The following is a 20897-nucleotide window of genomic DNA, read 5'->3' on the forward strand; positions in this document are numbered from 1 at the left end:
CTTCTACCTCATTTACATTGTATTCATTGGTCTCTGTGTGTGTTATATATTGCTCCTATAGGATGTAAGTTCTTTGAGGGTGGGGACTTTTTATTATTCTGATTTTTTAGTAATACCTAACCTAGTGCTTTGAGCATAACATGTCCCAAGTAAATACTCTATTTAATTGTTTTTAATTTTGTTTCATTTCTGAGAGTCTGGGCGGGGGGGGGGGGACCTAAGATGTTTAAAATTTAGTACCTCATAGCTGTAGCTGATTAAAGAACATTTCAAACTAAACTCAAGAAGTACTTTTGCCCCTGGTTGAGACAAACCTTTGCTGTCTCAAACAGTTAATGAGGAAAACAGTTTTAAGTAAAGCATATATGTTACCAAATTAAATGACTTTAGTTCTCTAAAGCAGTGGTGCCAGATTCAAATAGAAACCAGAATCATTTCGGCCTCTTATTGAAGTAGAAAACCACAAATTAATGTTATGTTGTATTTCTGTTTATTTTGTTAAATATTACATTTTAACCTGGGAGGTTTTGCTGGGGGGGGGGGGACCTCCAGTTTGACCCCTCTGTTCTAAAGGACACTAAAGAAAAGAAGATTAAATATTAGGTCTCCCTCATTTCTGTCCCGTCTTTTGTGTGGAAAGGGTTTCCTGTGGCTTAAAACATCAAGAAATCCTATCTTGAGGAAGTTCTCCTTGGAGAGTATTATTTTACAAAGTACAAGATATCTTGGCACTGGACGTTCTTAAGCAGGGGTGGGGAACCTGTAGCCTGAGGCTACACATGGCCTTCTAGGTCCTTGGGTGAAGCCCTTTCAGTCCAAGTCTTAATAAAAGGATTTGTCCTCTTAACTATGGATTCAGTGGAAGGGCCACATTTGAGGACCCAGAGGGCCACGTGTAGCCTTGACGCCACAGGTTCCCCACCCATATAAAAATATAGGATAATAAAATGGTAGTATATTTAATTGCTTTTGCTGTTTTCAGTTTCCGATCTTGATACTAGGTTCCAGAAAACTATAGAAAGGTTTCTAGTAAATGACATTTTAAATTCCTCTCTGCTGATTAAGTATTGACATTTTAAAGTTGTAAAATTGTATAGTATGTTGCACAGAAATAAATAGTATTATTAGGTAAAATAATCAAGGATATAGAAGGGCTGAACTGTGAGAAGAGGAATGCTAAGAGAATAATGGTATCCACTCCTGTAGCAGTAGAAATAGGGAGTGTGCACCTCAAAGCTTGAAACAGATCTGAGTGAGAACCAAATGTTGAAATGGATAGCACATTTACTTGTTGGCTCTAAGAGGATACAGTTAGGTTAAAGGAGCATTTACATTTGTGGATGACTGATTGAGCCATAACGAAGGAAAAGCAGGGACAGAAATCTCAAACTTTTTGAGGTTGACATGGAAGATAATAGATTCTTCCCATGGTGAATCTTGGTACCACTGTTGGAGAGGAAAATAATTGGCCAGAGAATTATGGATCTTACCAAAGGTGGGGATTTTTATTTAGGAGCACTTGATTCCTTTGAAGTGCATTTGGTTTTTGTAGCCTGCTACCTTTAGTAGATCCTTTATCAGTAAATTAAATATTTATTCAGTGATTATTATTTACCTAGCCCTGTATAGATTGTTTGGGAACAGCAAGAGAAGTATGGTATGGTTTCTGCTACCAATGATAGTATAGTCTAGGGGGAGAATCCTGGCATAAATGAAACAAAGAAAAATTAAATGCTGAGCTCTGATCCTTAATATAATTCTGTTCAGTAGGAGTTTAGAGAAAGGAAAGCTCCAAGTGGGCTGGAACAGTCCACATATTGTCTGAGAGAGTGAGGATTTCTCAGAGGGCTTAAGTCATTAATCCAACTTTAGCACATATGGGGGTGGCTGCCATAATTGTTCCAAGATTGAAAGTGGGTAGGTATCCAGCTTTAGCAGTGATTGTTTTTATAAATTGGCAAACAAGAGATCATGGCAGAGAGTATGTTTTCACTCCAGATTCTGGAGAACCTTTTTAATTATAATTACCTCCTTGTCCATATGACCCTTTAAAAGGAGCCCTGGTGATCATTAGCATCTCCAGCCTTACTGATGACACTTTTAGTACTTCTATAATACTTTCATCATTTAATTCTGACATATTTTTCTTCCTTCTTTACCTCTTCTATCTTTTTCTACCAGGTGATGCCAGTCACAAGATCCCTATTTCTAACTTTCACTCAGGAGACGACTATGCAACTGTGTTACAAAACCTTTATCGATTTATTTCTCCAAACCAAAGCATCTGGCCACCTGTGTACTGCAAGGTAACAGTTAGGAGCAGGTCTCTTAGCACCTGTAAGACAGTTTGACTGTGTACTGTTGGTGTTTGTTAAATTGTATTCATTCCAAATTGTTTTCAGTAAAGCGAGGCATAAAGCCCTTCCTTTGAAATTTCTGTAGTCTTTGGAGAAAGTCTTAGAGCTGTTTTCTTTATCTTTACCTTCTTAGAGTTGTTGCTTTTCTAGTTTTCCAAAAGGTTATTCAGTTCTGATTGATTTTTGTAACATAATGATTAGGTGCCTTTTAGAGTTGGTTATATTGTCATACTTCATAACATGATTGAGAAGGAATTTTATAGTCTAGACCAGGGGTGGGGAACCTGTGGCCTCGAGGCCACATGGACCCTCTGTAAAAGGATGTGAAGTTTGGATTTAGTCAGAGCATCTCACCTCAGGACCTAGAGTGCCACTTGTGGCCCTGAGGGCAAAGATTCCTCACCTCTGGTCTAGACCTCAGCCTCCAAGTAAAACTATATTTCCATTGTACAAATCTCAGAAGAAAAAGATATTATACCATTGTCTTTATAGCTATTCCCTCATATTCGTACCTTGCTTTACTCAGGTTTTTTATGTTGTCTTTCATCTAAGCTAAATCTCTCCTGTTGTAACATAAGCTGCTTCTCGTCCAGATAATTATTTAGGTTGAAAAGAACCCTTCAAAGTCATTTTGTATTTGAGGAGAATGTGTTTGTTTAAAAAAAACATAGTTGGGGGGTAGGGACAGGCAGGATAGAAAGTAAAATTTTTTTTTCTTCAGTCTGATGATAGGTACAGAGTTAACTGGTGCTTGAAGCATATGGCAAAGAAATTGGGTGAGGAAAAATAAAATTCTTATCAGCACACTTTTATGTTTCTGTTCTCTCGTGTATATTTTTGAAATACCTAAAAATGACTCTCTTCTTGCTTTTCCTGGTGAAAGAAATCAGGCAAGAGCTAGAAATCCTCACCGTAGAGGACCTTGTGGTGGGAATCTACCAACAGAAACTTCATAAGGAGCCATCAAAGACCTGGGTGCGGAGCCTCCTGGATGTGTCCATGTGGGATTACTCTAGCAACACAAGGTATTGCCAGTACAGTCTTCTGCTGCTTGACTAGTTGAAACCACTGGATAGAGCTATTCATGTGTATCTTATGTAGTATTTTAGGAGGAAGTGTCAACATATTCAGTTGTCCCAGCTATAGCAAAAAATGAGCAGAGCCAGGAGAAAGCCATTTGTGATGAATTTACCCTTTCTTTGTGAGGTCTGAAAAGTAAATTATCTGCATTTAAAAATTGCCCCAGGCTCCCTTCCCATCTCCAGTCTTACTGCCTGCCAGCGTTTTGGGTCTTTACTTAAAACGTACTACTTTACATATAGCTATGTGCCATGGAGAGCAAACATCCCACGATAAGGATATGTCTTTATTAAATACTTTCAAAAGTCCAATTTGGGGCACTCTCTCCCCTGGCTGTGTGTCCCAGCCAGTGCATACCCTTGCCTTTGGCTATTCCTGGCTCTGAAATGGAGGGATAGAGCTGCCTTTGTGCTGGAGCATTCCTTAGGGATCAAAGGAGTGATGCTTCAGTTCCTTTTTATTTTTATTTTTTGGAGGGGGAAGGCAGGGCAATTGGGGTTAAGTGACTTACCCAGGGTCACACGCTAGTAAGTGTGTCAGGCGTCTGAGGCCAGATTTGAACTCAGGTCCTCCTGACACCAGGGCCAGTGCTCTCTACTCACTGCTCCACCAAGCTGACCCTCAGTCCCTTTTTAGAAGGGGAACTGTGGCATCCAGGCACTCTGGTCATGAGCTTGGACATGAAAGACTTGAATGAGGAATGGATGTTTTAGGACCAAGTCTTCTGGCTCTTAGAAGATGTAGTTCATTTAGGAAGTACAACTATATAGGACTTATAGTATCAACAAATTTTAGACAGTGCTCTTAGACTTGATAGATTCTGAGCTGGCATACCAATATTAGCTGTGTTTGCTCAAATGTTTGATGCTTTTTATCTCTGGAAAAAGTAAGTAGAGTTGTTAATTAAAGTTGAGTTAGTTGTGGCCAGAAACATCGACTTACCTATTTAGGTGACGTTGTGGCAAATAGCAATCAAGATATTTTTAAAACAAAACATTAATTTTTTAACCGATCTGTCAAGGTTGCCTTTGGTCTAGGTTCCTTTATTGAAAATTAGGCTTTTGACTGAGTGCCTGGAGTCTCTAGGATGAGCCCAGACTTTGGTTCTGTATGAATTTCTCAGTAGAGGTTCCCTTATGTTTTTCTGTCAGGGTAGCTAACAATGGTATGAGAGAATAAACTAGAGATGATGTGTAGAAATTGAGGGGTAGGGAAGCAGGTGCAGAGCCTGACTTCTCTCCTTTATAATCACCGAATCGGAATTAGATGAGATCTCAGAACACAATCTGTATCAGAATAAGAATCCTCTCTACCACATGCCTAGCAAGTGGCCAATCCAGCCTTTGCTCTAGACCCTTCAGTCAGGGGTCAGCTCATTCCACTTTGGGGATGGCTATAATCTTAGGGAGGGTTTATTCTGTTGCTTCTAGTTCTGCTTTTTTGGAGGCAGTAAATCGAGTATTTATTAAGCGCTTCGTGCATGCCCAGCCACTGTGCTAGATGATGGGGGTACAGACAAAAAGGCTGTATGAAAATCCCTATTCTCAAGAAGCTTCCGTTCTAACAGGCAGAACAAGGCTGATTCCTTCCATGTGACAGTCTCTTAAATACTTGAGAAAACCTCTTTTATCATCTGAGTTTTCCAATCTTTAACACTCAGTTATAGAGCAAAGCTTTACACCTTGATATGCAAACCTGACCCTGGATTTTAGCCTGCCTGTCTCCTAAGATCTCCCCCCCACCTGCATTGACTCTCTTTCTGGTATTTGACAGTGTCTTCAGATGAATGATAAAAGGTAGGAAATAAATCATTGAGCTTTATAGCTTCTTTACAAGAAAAGATAATATGCCCATGCCCCCATTGTGTTACCTTAGGGTGCTTGTGGGCACCTAGAATGACTCCTGCAAAACCATAGTAGAGAGGGAATTATTTAATGTTAATATACTTGAGTTATGGTATTAACTATGAAGCTAGATTCTGTGTACAAAAGTTGTACTGCAATATGATAATTAGCTGTAGATTTTCATACATTCAACGAGAAACATTTATTAAGTGATTGTTGTGTACCAAGGAGCATGCTCTGGGGAATTACACATTTCAGATAAGATGCAGTCCCCAGCCTTCCAAGGATTTAGAGTGTAGGTTTTGAGACACCAGCATAAATTAGAGAAGTGGTTTTGTTTTGTTTTTTAAACCAGTGTTAATGTGAGATCTGAGGGAGAAGGTCACTCCCAGAGTTTTGAGAGGCTGCCTTGAGTTGAGTTGAACTGGAAGGAATGGGAAGGCATGAGACACTAGATGGAGAGGGTGGGAGTGTATAGAGCACAGCTTGCCCCCAAAGGTGTGGAGATAGGAGAACCATGAGTGGCTTTGGTCAGTGTTATCTAGTTTGACTGGACCATGAAGAGCAGCAAAATGAGATAAGACAAGAAAGATAGTACCACTAGGTTGTAGAGCCTTGAATTCCAAGCAAAGGGATTTACAAAGTGGGAAGCAGTAGAAAGCCACTTGAAAGATTACTCAGTCCTGAAGTAGTGCTATTACTAGAAGCAGAAGAGATTTTTCTGACAGTGGAAGGAAGAAAGTATTAGAAAGCAAAGAGAATAGGTAGAAAAATCTGTTAGGCTATTTTGAAATAATCTAGGCAGGTCACAGCAGTGGGCCTAGAGAGTTGAGTGGACACAAGAGATATTGCAGGGACAGAATTTGTAGGATGCAGTAAATGGGGGTAAGAGGTAAGAGAGAAACAAAGATAACCCTAAGGTTACAAACATGAGAGCTCAATAAGGGAGAAATTGTGAAATCAGAGGGAATGGATTTAGAGGAAACCATGAACCACTGAGTTTGAGATCTTGGTGGGACAAACAAGTGAGGCAATTGGACACAAGAGTCTGGATCTCAGAGGTGAGGACTAGAGATAATTAGGAGTCATTTGCAGAAAGATGGTAGACAAAGCTGTTGGAGCAAAGGAGATTGATAAGGAGGAAGAAGGGGAGGGTAGAGAGAAAAGAGAAGAGGACCAAGGACAGATTCTTAGGAAACACCTTCATGTTAAGAGGTCAAGAGGAGACAGGAGTCCTTAGAAGAATACCAGGAGACTGGTGTTCCAAAGCCAAGTTAGAAATAAATATCTGGTAGCATGAGGTGGTCAACAGTGTTGAAAGATGCAGAGAGGTTAAATGGATGAACTCCGAGAAAGGGCTTTTGGACTTAGCTAATTAAAGGCCATTCTGGTGACCTGAGAATGGTGGTGGTGAAAGCACAGTGGCAGGAGGTTGAGAGAAGCAGTGAGGGTACACACCTTTTTCACAGAGTTACAAAATATTTTGAACAGATGGGGTGATAAATAGATAAGACTTGAAAGATTAAAGAGAGATTTTTGGGGGCTTGTGAAGACCTGAGTGTTGTTAGACTGGGGAAGAGCTAATGAAAGTGAGGGGATGGCAGTTAGCCAGAGTATTAGAGATCTCCCTTGTCCTGTAACTTGAAGGAAAGGCGAAAGTGAGACTTGAGAAACTGGGGGTTTGGGGCTGAGAGGCTTGGAGGCTTGGAGTAAAGGTTTTAGTCTTCTCTCCCAAGTAGAAGGAGGGCAGCGTCATCTGATGTAAGTGGGTGGCCTGAATTGTGACCAGGTACCTTCCTGTAGATTTACAGGCTGCAAATGAAGGTCTAATAAGGGGTAAGAGACACACATCTGGCCAGTTTTCCTTTGACACCTCTCGTTCTTTCTTTGGCTTTCTACTTGGGTTTTTGGTTAGAGAGGTCTCCATCAGGTGGAGGTGGGACTAGATTGCTGATGAGCCTCCCACACTGGCCTTTGACTTGTCATAGAATATCCAAGTCTTAACCTTTTGCTTCATCCTCAAGTTTTTGGTTTTGGGAAGGTGGTAATCCCTCTTCATCATTCACTCCTTTTCCCGTGTCTAATCAGTTGCCCAGTCCTACCAGTTCTACCTCTGCAGGCGGTCTGTCATCAAGTCCTACCAGCCTCTGGGCATCTCCCCGAGTCTGGTTTCAACTCCCTAATCTGTCCCATTCCCAGCTGCCAGGATATTCTTCCTCATGCATATTCCTGATCATGTTGCTCTTCTACTCAAACTTCAGTGACTCCCCATTGCCTGTTTAGAAAACACCACATTGCCTAGCTTCCAGCACTCCTCATAGTTGGGCTCTGATCTGCTTTTCCAGCCTTCTCACACATACAAACTACAGTCTTTCCAAACTGGGCTACTCATTAGTATCTGCACACGTACTCCGTTTGCCTGACTCTTCAGACAGTATACTTTATCTCCTCTCTGCCTGTTGAAATCATATAGATCCTCTAAAGTCCAGCTTCAAGTGCCTTCCTCTGAAGCTTTCACTGATTGCTCCTGCCAGAAGTAAGCTGTCCATCAGACCTCAGCTCCTATGCATGTAACACAATAGGCTGCAAATTGTGTTGATTTCTGTACATGTTTGTTGGTGTCCTTAAGCAAAGAATTCATCCCCAGATGGTCATTAGTCTCCAAGCTTGGGTTGCGCCTCAAAAGCAGATCAAGACTGTTGCCAGGCCTGTACAAGCCTTTCCTTACAGTTGGACTTGGCCAGAGATCACAGTTAGCATGCACAGGCTCTAGGTCACCTCCACGCTGTGATAATACAGAGGACATGAAATAGAGGAGGATACACAGCAAAGACAAAGGGGAAGCAGCCCTTGGTCTGCACTGCCCCTCCCTGCTTCTGTGGGAGTAGTGTCAAAGCAACAGGTGGGGTGCTGAGAATTGCCTAGATTTCAGACTACGAACATTAGCAGCTGTTGACACTGAGTGTGAGAGCCTTGTCCACTGTTAGTGGGCAGGGATGCTATTGGAAGAACCAGATCCTGCCACCCTGACCTCTTTGTATAACTCAAAAGACAGAAGCTGAACGGAAGAGTGGTTCACTGGCTCTCTGGGGAGACCTAGGACTTTGTGAAGCTGCTTTTATCACATGCCCACAAGCAACAAGAGGTGATGTTTCTAGGGACTCTGGGCCCTCTCGAGTTGTAGTATTCATGTTAAATGTTTGCTGTGAAGATAATTCTAGCTTACTTGCCTATATCATTTGCATATCATGAAGAGGTAGGAAAATCTTAGGTGAATTTGATTAGAAACTCCACATTAAATTAGAATGTACTTTTATTCTTCATGACTTCAGTGCAACATAGCATAGTAAAAACATGTTGGAAAACGGGATATTCTATTTTTGGCCATGGTTGATACAGGGATTTGTTTTCATGACTATACATATTTTATATTCTTGCCTCCTCAATGGGTGTACAATAGGGAGAGGAGGAGAATAAAATAAAATAGAATTATTGAAGAAAAAAAAAATAGCCTACACACCTGGGAAAATCTCAGTAGATGAAAAATGCCAAATACTTAGTGATATTTAGTTGAGTGGTCAGTCCAGAGTGTCCATTAGTGTGTGTATCTTGGACAGGCGCTGCTTACTGGACAGTAATCTGGGTCCAGGATTTAAGCATGAGGAAAGCAAGGCTAGTTTGCTTTCAGAAAATTGCGTTGTGCTTTTAATGAGCCCAAGATTCTCCTTAAGACAACGGCCCAGACATCAGTGTTCTTGAGAGACCGTGTGGCTACAGATTCTAGAATCTCACAATCTCTGAAGAAGTAGAGTATCAGGTCACACGAAAGGTAGTGGAGTGCATGGTAAGTGTGAGTAGGTTACAGCATGTCTTCAATAAGGAATTACACAGGAGAATTGGTGTAATGATATCATCAGCAAGATCAGTGAGTGATTAGAAGAAGCGATCTAGTCACCTAGTGAGAATGCTGGATGGCCATTGCAATCCCTGTATATACTCCATTGCTATTCCCTGTCTTGAAGGCCTCCCGAATCTGTGGACCCCCATGGGTATTTACAAAGTGACATTCACAACAGTTACATAGGATGAAAAGGCACGCAATGGGACGTGAACCCACGTTGATGACCACACAGATCCATTGAAGCAAGCTCATAGGAAGTGCATGGCCTTCATCTGTCCTCTTGAACCAGAGGAAAGGCCTGCGTTTGGAGGGTCTTTTTCATCTTTGCCTTCTCCTAACATAATGCCGTGCACACAATGGCAATTAATAAATATTTAGTTTAAATTCAGGCCAATTTTTAATTTTGGAATTTATAGTTGATATTATAAACTGATTTTCATTGTAAGTCTGTTTTCTAAAAGTGTTTTTAATTGCCTTATATTGTGAAATTTCATGTTCCAAGTAAGAAATGAGAACTAGTTAGAGACAGACAGCAGGGAGGCTGTGAATGACTTTTTGACCCCTCCCCAACATCTTAAAACTAAGATTTGATTTTTAACATAAGGATTCATTTCAGGATAAAAAGGTAAGGGGGAAATCTGTTTGGGATGCTTACCATTGTTTTCATAAAGTCTATATTTATCTAGGATTCAGTACAACAAACATTTAAGTGCTTACTGTGTGTGCAAAAATGTCAGGGTTTGCCTTCAAAGAGCTTATTGTCTAATGGTGGCAATAAAGCTTATACATAAATAACAAATGCAAGTTACAAGATGCTAAGTCCATAAGAAGTTAAGCAGTGTCAGGAAAATGGAGAGGTCATGGGCAGATTTCTTGAAGAGATGATACTTGAGTCAATTCTTGAGGAGGAGGAGGAGGATCTTTGGGAAGATCCTTTTGGGCAGAGGCAGCCTGTTCCTTTCTACAGAACCCCCTGGAGGAGGGCAGAGAGGCAGGGGAGACAGGAAAAATCAAGGAAGAGCTTGGAGTCCAGTTTGCCTGGAGTGGAGAAGGTCTATGAAATCAAGCTGGATATGGACATTACTGCCAGGCTGGAGAGGGCCTCAGCATCTGAATTTTAAAAATTCTTATCGCTCAATATTCTCTTACTCCAGCATTATTCATTTTTGAGTTTACTTTCGTAAGTCTCCTTTGGGATAGCACCTTGTTGAGTACACAGAAGAGGTGGGCTTTATGCCAGATCAGCTCAGCATCTATGGAAAGATTTACAAATCAGTATTTGTTTGGCTTCTGAAAATGGGACATTTCATACTTTAGTGAGGTTTGTGTGGAGTTATTGATGTATTTTTGATTGGCATTTTTCAGTCACATCCATTTCTTTGTGACCCCATTTGGAACTTTCTTGGCAAAGATCTGGAGTAGTTTGCCATTTCCTTCTCCAGTTCATTTTACAGATGAGGAAACTGAGGGAAACAGGGCTAAGTGACTTGCCCAGGGTCACACAACTAATAAGTTGTGGCCGAATTTGAACTTGAGTATTCCTTACTCGAGGCCCAGCACTCTGTGTGCTGTGGTGCCACCTAGCTACCCCTGTCAATGTATATCTTTGTATAAAATGAACTTGAAGAAGCGTCATGTAGTGAAAGTGCCAAGTGAGTTAGGCCAAGGCTTTTGCAACTATTCAGTAACTATAAAGGTTAGTAATGGTGTGTTTATTTTTATAGCTATGGGTTTCTTAATGCTTTTCTATCTTGACCACTTGTATCTCTGTGTTTTCCTACCATTATGTCTCTTCTAATTCTTTGTGGGACCATCATCCATGTCACTCCTACTAACCAGGAGGGTCCTGCCATACTGTCCTGGGTGATCTCATCAGATCCCGTGGATTTAATTATCCTTATGCTGCCGAGTCTCAAATCTACTTGTCCAGCCCTAATGCAACGTCTGCTGACTTCTAGTCTTACATCCAGCTGCCTATAGACATCTCAGATCGGAGATTCCATAGACATTGTAAACTCAGTGTGTCTAAAATGGAAGTCATTATTTTTCTTCCAAACTCTCCCCTATTCCCAATTTTCCTAATTTCCTGGTGGGTGTACCAGCACCTTCCCAGTCCTCCAGTCTAGCCACCTAGCTGTCCTCCTTGACCCCTCAATCTCTTTCACTCCCTGGATCCAATCTGTTGTTGACGCTGCCTGTAGATTTTACCTTCATAACGTCTCTCACATATGTTCCCTTTTCTCACACTGATACTGTTACTGGTTGGTCTGCCTTCCACAAGGCTCTCTTCATTCTAGTCCACTGTCCTCTCAGCACTTCCTAAAGCACTGGGGATACAAAGAAAAAAAGAAGACAGTTCTGGTTCTCAGGGAGCTCCGTCAATGGGGAACACAACATGTAGACAACTATGTACAAACATGCTACACACTGGCTGCATTGGGAATAACCAACAGAGAGAAGGCATTAAAATTAAGCAGCTCATTCAGAGGCTTCGTGTAGAAGTAGGATTTTAGCCAGGACCTGAAGGAAGCCAGAGAAACCGGGAGGCAGACAGGCCATGTTGCTCCTCTGTCGTATAAACTACTGGGGCTTCCTGATTGCCTCTAGGACCAAATATAACCTCTAATGTTTAAAGCCATTCATAACCTGGCCCTCCTCTCCCCACCTTTCTGGTCTTCTACCACACTCACACATTCACTCCATCACTCCATCTCTGCACTCTGCCTTTTCATTGCCCTTCTCCCACACCTGGAATGCTCTCCCTCCTTGTCTCTGGCTCCTGGCTTCTCTGGTTTCCTTCAAGTCCTGGCTATAAGCTTGCTTCTAGCCTTTGCCAGCTGCTTAATTTTAGTCCCTTCTCTTTGTTGGTTATTTCCAATGTAGCCAGCATGTAGCTTGTTTGTAGATGGGTGTTTGCAGGTTAGTTATATCCTTCATTGACTGTGAGCTCCTTAAGAGTAGGGACGGTCTTCTGCCTTTCATTGTATCCCCTATGCTTAATTAAACACAGTGTGTTGTATAGTAAGTGCTGAATAAATGTTTATTGACTGACTGGTCCTGGAGAAGTCACTTTCTTCTACAGGACTCAGTTTGTTGATCTATAAAATGGAGGGACTGGTGTAAGTGGATTTTAAGGCTTGTCTTTAATATGATGTGATTAAGTTATCCTATTCCAGACAGGGTGTGATGCTTTATTTTATAGTGTATATAGTATTCTCATAGCAACACAGACTTGTGCATGTGCAGAAGGGGAGATAGTTTGGGTTAAGAAATGTCATGTTTTGTTAAAAATGGAAAGCCTCAATATTTTTATGCAGGTAACATAAAAACATTTCTTTTTCAGCTAGATCGATATGCATTGCTCATAGGTTGTGCATAAAAGAAATGCCTATGTCAGACAAGTGGACTTGAAACTTTTTTTTTTTCTCATACAGGTGCAAGTGGCATGAAAAAAACGATATTCTCTTTTGTGCTTTGGCTGTCTGCAAGAAGATTGCGTAAGTGCACGGTTGAGAGGGGCTGCCCTTGTGTCCAAGTTTTAGGGTTATTTCTTGGGCTGCCTCTTGCTAACCTTCTAGGTGAGTTCTTCCAGCCTTCTCTTAACACTTTGCTAATCGCCAGGGTTGCTTTTTGGTTCTGCTGCTCGTTAGCTACTCTCACCTGCTTTTCTTCTCATCTTTCCCTTGCCTGCCCCAGGCCCTGGCCTCCCTGCCAAATATATGGGAAAGCCTGCAGTTTGTTAAAGCTTGTTCACTCTGGAGGGGGAGGGAGGGAACAAGATCTTGCATGCTAGAAGATTCTCTCTTCGAAAGCTGTTTTAGGGATTTTTGAATTTTCAAGGAAGAATGTCGTTTCCTCTGAAATTTCGTCATAAATTCATCCTCAAATTCTTTGCTGATTTTACATGCACAGGTCCCTTAGCATCTAAAGTCATATGGTGCTTCAGCTTTAAGGGTCAGCTTGGAGAAGGGAAAGCATCTTTTAGCTATTGGAGGGAGCTAGCAGGCCATGGGAATCAGTGGGGTGTGGTAGCCCTCATGAGCACGAGCACATCCCCTTCCTTTTTGCTGAGCAGTTGATGGTGCGTCTTGTGTGGGCAGTGTCCACCGTTTTTGCCTTGCCCTGCCTTGTCTGCTGCACTGTTACTGAAACATTGACTCAATAAATCTTCGTGTATTTTGCTTCAAATCCTAAGGAAGAAGTCTCTTTAATGTTACAGTGATACACTAACTTTTCAGTCCTGGAAAAAACTTTTTTAAGTTACCTGACAAATAGTTTGAACCCTGGCCTTATACATTACACTTTGAAATAGCTTTTCAGACCTCATTTGTATACCAAGTCACTCAGGGTAGAAGCTAACCCCTTGCCACTGATGCAGATCTTTGTATGATGCAGGGGTGTCCAAGACCCAGGTGGTCATTTGTGCATTGCCGTATACATTAAAACACCAACATTACAGAAGATTGACATCTTCTTAGAGTTTTCTGTAGCTCAATTGTACATGGATCTGTTGTTAATAGTTTTTGTGGTGTATTTTCCACAGTAAACAATTCATATCAATATGTAGGAATATAACAGCATTTTAATATTCAAACGTCTTAATAAGATCCCTGCCTTCCGAAGTTGTTTTTTGGTACTGGAAAGTTAATGGATGTTTACCCTTAGTAAGAATATGCAGCTGGGCATGATGGTACATGCCTGCCATTCTGCTGACAGTAAGGTTGAGGCTGGTGGAGTTCTGAGCTACAGGAAGCAAAAGCCAGTTACTGTCCACACTTGAGGCTGGTACTACTGGGATGAGCCCCCAGATCCTGGGAGCAATAGGCTGACTAAAGAAGACCAAAAGAGCCCAGGGTGAAAACAACTCAAGTGGAAGCTTTTGTGCCAATTGGTGGTGGATTGGGCCCCTGAATGGCCTCTGTGCTTTTAACCTAAGAGAGGCTGGGAGAGCCGTGCCTCCCCCAAAATGGGCAGCCTGTCACATCATCTTCTTTAATTGAGTCCAACATAACACTGACATTTCTTTATGATGAAGTAAAAAGATAATTAAACATTTGAGTTGGAAAATCATCTCAGAGGGACCTAGTCCAACTCCTACCCGAGAAGACGCTCCTCTGTGTCATCCTAACAAATGTTGGTCCAGTCTTTTCTTGGAAGCTCTCAGTGATGAGCCCCTGAAGGCAGCCTTAGTCTATCAGGAATTTGTTATCTACATATTGAGCTGAAATCCTCCTCTCTGATTTTAACCCACTGTTCCTGCTTCTTGTTCTCTGAGACTAGGAAAAATTAGCCTAATTCCTTTTCAAGTTAATGACCTTTCCATATTTGAAGGCTGCTCTCCTTTCCCTCCTCAACCTTCCATTGCTTCTCCTTGCCTCACTCTGCGAAGAAGAGCTCTGCTTGTACTTCGCTGAAATGAGGCATCTTCTCCCTTCCTCCTGTCACGTACTTCAGGTAGCTTTCCTGCTTTCACCCCATCTCTCGCTAAGAAGTGGCCCTTCTCCTTGCCAGGCAGACCCCTCTGTGTGCACTCTTGGTCTCATCTCCCCGTCTCCTCCAGAAGATTGCCCCTTTTATCATTCCTCCTTTCTCCAGTGTTCAGTTTCTGCCAGTCTATTGGTTCCTTCCCTGCTGCCTACAGACACAGCCCTGCTAGCTGTCATTCTTGGTTAAACTTCTTGAGAAAACCGTGTGATAAGGTGCTTCTGCTCCCATTCTTCTGACGTCTAACTTCCAACCTCATTCAACTGAAATTATCCTCTTTCAAGGCAAGGTAGCAGTGCTCTCATAATTGCCAGATCTCACAGCCTTCTCTTACTCGTCCTCCCTCACCTCTCTTCAGGCTTTTACGCTCTCAGTCACTTTCTCCTGGATAATCTTCCCTCTAAGATTTTATGACACAGGTCTCCTGCATTTCTTTTCTACCTATGGGACTCCTCCTTTTCAGTCTTTTTCTAGGATCTTCTAGGTCACAGCCCCTAATGTGGGTGGACACCAAGGCCCTGTCCTGGGCCCTCCTCCTCTGTACCATCTCTCTTGGAAATCTTATCACCTCCCATGGAGTTAGATGGCATCAATGCACAGGAGATTCCCAGATTTACACGGCCTGCTCTAAGCTCTCTCTTAGCTCTAGAGTCACGTGACCAGTTACCTTTTGGACAACTTGAATTAGATGACCTGGAAGCATCTCAGATGCAATATGTCTGAAGCAGAATTCATCCCACTCTCCCCAAATCCTCCTCTCACCCAAACTTTGCTGACCGTGAATGGTATTGCCATCCTCCCAGTCACCAGGCCTTACAGCCTTAGTGTCATCCTCACCTCCTCACATTCCATGTATCTAATCCATTGTGCCTTCTTGTTCCCATCTTCACACTGTCTCCCACCCATGCCCCCTTCCCTCTAATCGTAGCTGCCACTCTAGTGTGGGCCCCACCACCTGCACTATTGCAGGAGCCTTCTGCTTATTCTTCCTCTGCTCAGCTGCTAAAGGGTTTTCCCGAAGCACAGGTCTGACCACGTCATACTCATGCTCAATAAACTCCTTTGGCTCCCTTTTGCCTCCCGGATCAAATATAAAATGTCCTCTGACGTATAAAGCCTTTCATTGCCTGCCTTCTTCACCTTTCTAGTCTTCCTGTACTTTACAGCCTGTATTCTGCAGTCAAGCCATGCTGCCCTATGTGATGGGCCTTACCCATGACATTGCCTGACTCTGTGGCATTTCATTGACTGACCCTTATCCCTGAAATATTCCAAAATTGCATTCCTCCAGCTCTCTGTATAGCTTATGTGTACAGTTACTTGAATCTTGTCTTCCCCATTCAACTGAGCTCCTTGGGGTCAAGAATATAATAAGCTCTTAATAAATGTTTATTGATTCTCTGCCATGTCTTTCATGAGTCTTTTTTTGGTAGGGTTAGTTCCCTACTTCTTTCAGGCAGTCTTTAGTCAGTGTCACTATCCTGCTCTTCTTTAGACATATTCCAACTTGTCATTCTTTCCTAATGAATATTGTGAGAGATTTTGCTATTATGTTTATTGCATTCCTCTGGTATACCAGCTTAGTAACCTCAAAAAATGAAACCAGGTTGGTCTGGCATGACCAGAACCCCCTTGAAGAAGCCCTTAGCTTCATTAGGAAAGTGGTGTTTATGAAATAGATCATGGGGTCATGGCAGCCAAGGCCAGCTAGTCCAATCTCCTCTCCTGACAGATGAGGAAACTAAGGCCCATGGAGGCTAAAGAGCCATAATTAACATGCAAATGGACTGTGCCTACACCCATTCTTTCAAATACCCCATTTTAGTATATATGTTCTCTCAGATTTCCGGGAATTTAAGTTAACCTGATTATTTTATAGTTTGGGAGAATCCATCCTCTTTTTTTTTTTTTAAATCAGGGCCATTCTGTAACACCTCTTCTGTTTTGTAGACATTTCCAAAATTATGGGTGGTGGTTTATCAAGTACATCTACCAGTTTTGTTTTTTTCCTCAGCATCCTGGGTTTCAGTAGGTTCGGTGACTTGGACTCATCAGTGACAGCCAAGTGCTTTCTTAGCTTATCTTGGGTTTCAATTCCCTATTGACCATTTTTGAGCTATTCTTTACAATTAGAAGATTTTCCTTGTTGAAGGGGGAGGGGGAGAGAGGGTCTTTTTCAGTCTCCTATCCACTCTGAGTAGTGATCCTGTTTCTTCTTGAACTCTGCATCTGCAAAGCTTCAGCTGGTTCTGAGCTTTAGTGTTCTTACAATATATTCTTTTTGCATTTAGCCTGTTACCTTTCCTCCTATCTTCTCTGCAGCATCTTTTAAAAGTCTGAGTTGGTGAGTTCTCAGTACCTCCAGTGTGGTCTCTTTAGACCCTCTTTTTCTTCATCATCAGAATCCTTTGTATTTTTGTTGTCACAACATTGTGATGATTGTATTCCACCCATCTTGGGGAATTTTCCTTTAGTGATTATAGGCCACAGAATAACCCTAGTCTTTTTTCTGAATTTCTTGAAGTGTCTTTTCCCATAAATCTAGGGTCTATGTGCCCAGTTTTTTTCTGTTTCTCTCTCAAATACTTTTAAAGAGAAAAAATTTTGAAAGAGAATTGTTCTAAGTGATGATTTTCTAATATTGAACTTTTTTTTCTTTTAAAGATATTGCATCAGTAATTCCCTAGGTACCCTTTTTGGAATTCCACTCACAGAAGCTCATGTACCACTGCAGGATTATGAAGCCAGTAACAGTGTAAATCCCAAAATGGTGGTGCTGGATGCAGGGCGTTTCCAGGTACGTGTGTTATGAAGCTAATAGAGAAGAATCAAAACAGCTCTGAAAATCAGCTAGCTTTATAGAACGGACTTGTCTTATCTAAGGTTCTGGCTATAATCTGCCAATTAAACTTGACTAGCTCCCTTCTCTTCAATGTTTTTCTAGATGTAGGCACAGAACTTGAATTTACAGTCAATGTGTCTCCCGCCCTCACTTCTTCTTTTAATCTAGTTTTTGAAGTCAAAATATTCATTCAATTAGGTTTTCCTTTTCTGGAAAAGACTAGAGGTATAGGCAGTCTACAAATGATTAGGCTTCAAATGAGTATTTTATTTTGTCTAAGTATGGGTCTTCACAATGTCCTGGAAATTCACCTAAAATAATGCCACACTGATAAAACCTGAGAGCACTGGGGATGAGCTCCAGTGGAAAGAATCCAACTTGTCAAAATTTTCCTTCCATGCTTACAACCCATTTCATGCTACTAACAGGTACTTGAAACTATTGCAAAGTATTAGCCTAGAAGTGTTCTCTGCTGGGATAGAATCTGAATCGAATTTGAAGTCAATAAATGGAAGTCATTTGAAATCTAAAATGTTTGGCATTTACATTTAGCACAACCCAGATTTGCTAATGAGCTGCTTGTAGGTAAAAGTTACATACTGATAAAGAGATGTGGGATATTGAAGAATTTTGGAGATTTTATCTAGTACACTGTTATCATGAGCAGACAGAATGCCATTCAGCAATTAATAAAAGAATGCAGCCTGATTGCCTATCTCCTCCCCTCACCAAGAACAAATGAGTAATCCCATTCTTCTGTCTTGTAGAAGCTAAGAGTTGATAGTCCTTTTTCAAACTCTTCTCATCAGGAACAAAGATCCAACACATCTACCTGTAAGTAGTCTACATTTTGGAGGGGAGCAGGGAAGGGGCGTTGGTGATGAGGTTACGTGTTTGCTTCTGGTTTGGTTAGATCTCGGTCTATCTAAATGGGCCGGTCCCAGGATGTAGAACGTGCCCTATACTTTGGAAGGGGATTTTATAAACTGGAGAACTATGTTAATATTGTTTTCTCCCTTTTCAAAAATATCTAATTTTGTGTTGTTTTGTAGAACACTGGGTACTTTGTACATAAGATCTCTATATCCAGACCTACTCTCTGCTGAGTTCCAGTCCCACAACACAAATTGGCTACGGGACATTTCCAACTGCATGTCTCATAGGCATCTCACATGCAGCATGTCTCAAACAGAACTCATCTTGCTTTCCCTTTTCCTCACAAAGCTCTATCCTTGGTCCTACCTTCCCTGTTTCTGTTGAGACCACCACTGTCCTCCCAGGCTCTTACAGGTATACAGTTTGAATCATCCTCAACTCTCCACTCTCCCTCTCCCTACAAATCCAGTTAATTGATGAGTATTATTGGCCACATCTCTTACTTGTCCTCTCATCTCCCCTTACATGGCCACCATCCAGTTCGTTGCCTTATTACTTCTAGTCTGGATAAATGAGATGCCTCTTACTTGGTCTCCCTGCCTCGGGTCTCTCTTGACAAACCATTCTCCCTATGAGAATGATATTACTAATGCCCAGGGCCAACCGTATATTCCTCCTTGATCCAGGGGCTCCTCATTACTTTGAGTGTAGGAATATACACTACTCTCTTTAATATTTAAAGCTGTTCATGATTGGGCTCCAAACTACATTTCTAGAATTATTATATTTCCCTGCCCTTTTGAACCATGTAACCCAGCCAAACTGGACTCTCTCCTGTCTTCCTATTCTTTTGCATCACCTTCCCATTCACGGAATTAACTCTCCTTGCCTGTCTCTTAGAATTTTTAGCTTTCTCCAGAATTCAGCTCCAGGTAGCTCAGTGCTACCTTCTCCTTGAAGCCTTTCCTGATCCACCCTTATTACTGGGAATAGTAAATTCTTGCTGGTACCATTTTTACAAGTGACTGGCCAGACAGTTGATTGAGAGCCCTTAACTCCTTTGACAGCTACAATTTTGATGTAATAATGATATGTCATATTTCAGAAACTGTCTAAAATCTTTTCCCCACTAGAACCTAGAGACACCAAGGCATTACAAAGCAACTGTTTAATTTCAGACAACACTAAAAAACCTGGCAAAATAAGATTCTTGACCACCTTTTTATCCCAAGATTGGAATTACTGTTTAACTCCAGAAGACTATGAGACTCAAAATTGGGAATCTCCTTCTCTTATGTTCTTCATTTTGTGGCCAGCTCCAGAGTCCCCTCAGTTCACCCTCACCATTTCTAGTTGTTACAGTAGGAGAAACTAGTCAGATGAGAAATCCTTTTCTAGTAAAAGAATAGAGGTGTTTAATTTCTTCTCCTTATGTTTTCATCATCTTAGGTGACTATCCATCTGGGGTGAAAACAACTGGCAAGACAAGCAGCGTTCGGGGGAGAGGCATCACCCGTCTGCTGGAGAGCATATCCAGCTCCTCTGGCAACTTCCAGAAACTCCCAAATTGTGAGACTCCACTTTCTCCTTATGTGTCCCAAAAGGATGAGTGCAAATCTTTCTCCTCCTTATCCTAAGAATGGGACCTTTTTCAGTTTCTGCAAAAAAGCAACAGGCCCTGAGCCCCTTCCATAATCAGTACACTTGGGCAAACAAATCTTCACATTGATTTTTCCTCCCACTGGAGAAACTTTAATTTGGAAAGAAATCCTGTTCATAAATTAAAACTTGTTTGTAATTTGGGAAGGAATTGGCAGCTTTGTTTTATTATTATTATTAGAGCATTTTATTTTCTGAATGTATGGTGGGAATAGTATTAAAGTTTGAAGTGGCCTATTAAAAAAAACAAACACAAGCCAGGTCTGTTGTTTTAAGAAGAAAGGAGTTGGGTTTGGGGGCAACTTCATAAACATGCTTTTACCTGTGCCATTAAAATAAACAGAAGGCTATCTGTTATCATGGAAGCAAAAACAGTGGTACTGTTCTCCTTTTCCCCTTTACAACATGTGAAGCCTTACCTCTCAGTAGGCTCTTGGACATTCCCTTCCACTTGTAAAATATCCAGGATGGGTCCCTAGCAGAGGAAATGCGGCGCTCTGAACACACAGCATTTGAGTCTTTAAGATGCGAACTTTGGCAGTGCAGAGAGAGTTTATTATTAGAATGGAACATTTTGTTCATAGACAAACTAAGATTTTTCTGCCTTTTGAAGTCTTTTTCTGAAAATAGTGTCCTTTTTGCATATATTCACACCTTGTTTTTCTGGAGCCCATGGCCCAGCAGTGGGGGTCTCTGTACCTCAGCTTGTGGTGCTGGCAATGAGCACAGTTAGTGCAGACTAGAGCCAGGGATGGGCCTTGGATTTCTGCAGTGTTAACTCCAGTCAGGTTTCACAGTGTGGGCCGTAGGTCAGAGAGAATCACTTGAGACAAAATTCTTAAGGACCCCATAAT

General features: G+C 41.6%; 1 protein-coding gene across 2 annotated transcripts in view; it reads left to right on the forward strand.

Annotated features, from left to right (window-relative positions):
- MAEL (maelstrom spermatogenic transposon silencer) overlaps positions 1-20021 on the forward strand; it is a 36192-nt gene extending 16171 nt beyond the window's left edge. For both annotated transcript variants that reach the window (XM_036755988.1, XM_036755990.1), the window contains 7 exons: positions 2182-2306; positions 3079-3133; positions 3241-3382; positions 12617-12679; positions 17331-17463; positions 18276-18342; positions 19834-20021. In XM_036755988.1, the coding sequence (XP_036611883.1) occupies positions 2182-2306; positions 3079-3133; positions 3241-3382; positions 12617-12679; positions 17331-17463; positions 18276-18342; positions 19834-20021 (773 nt within the window). The remainder of the gene's footprint in view (positions 1-2181; positions 2307-3078; positions 3134-3240; positions 3383-12616; positions 12680-17330; positions 17464-18275; positions 18343-19833) is intronic.
- Positions 20022-20897: the final 876 nt, after the last annotated feature.

This window comes from Trichosurus vulpecula, chromosome 4 (assembly GCF_011100635.1).
Source record: "Trichosurus vulpecula isolate mTriVul1 chromosome 4, mTriVul1.pri, whole genome shotgun sequence".
Taxonomy (NCBI): Eukaryota; Metazoa; Chordata; class Mammalia; order Diprotodontia; family Phalangeridae; genus Trichosurus; species Trichosurus vulpecula.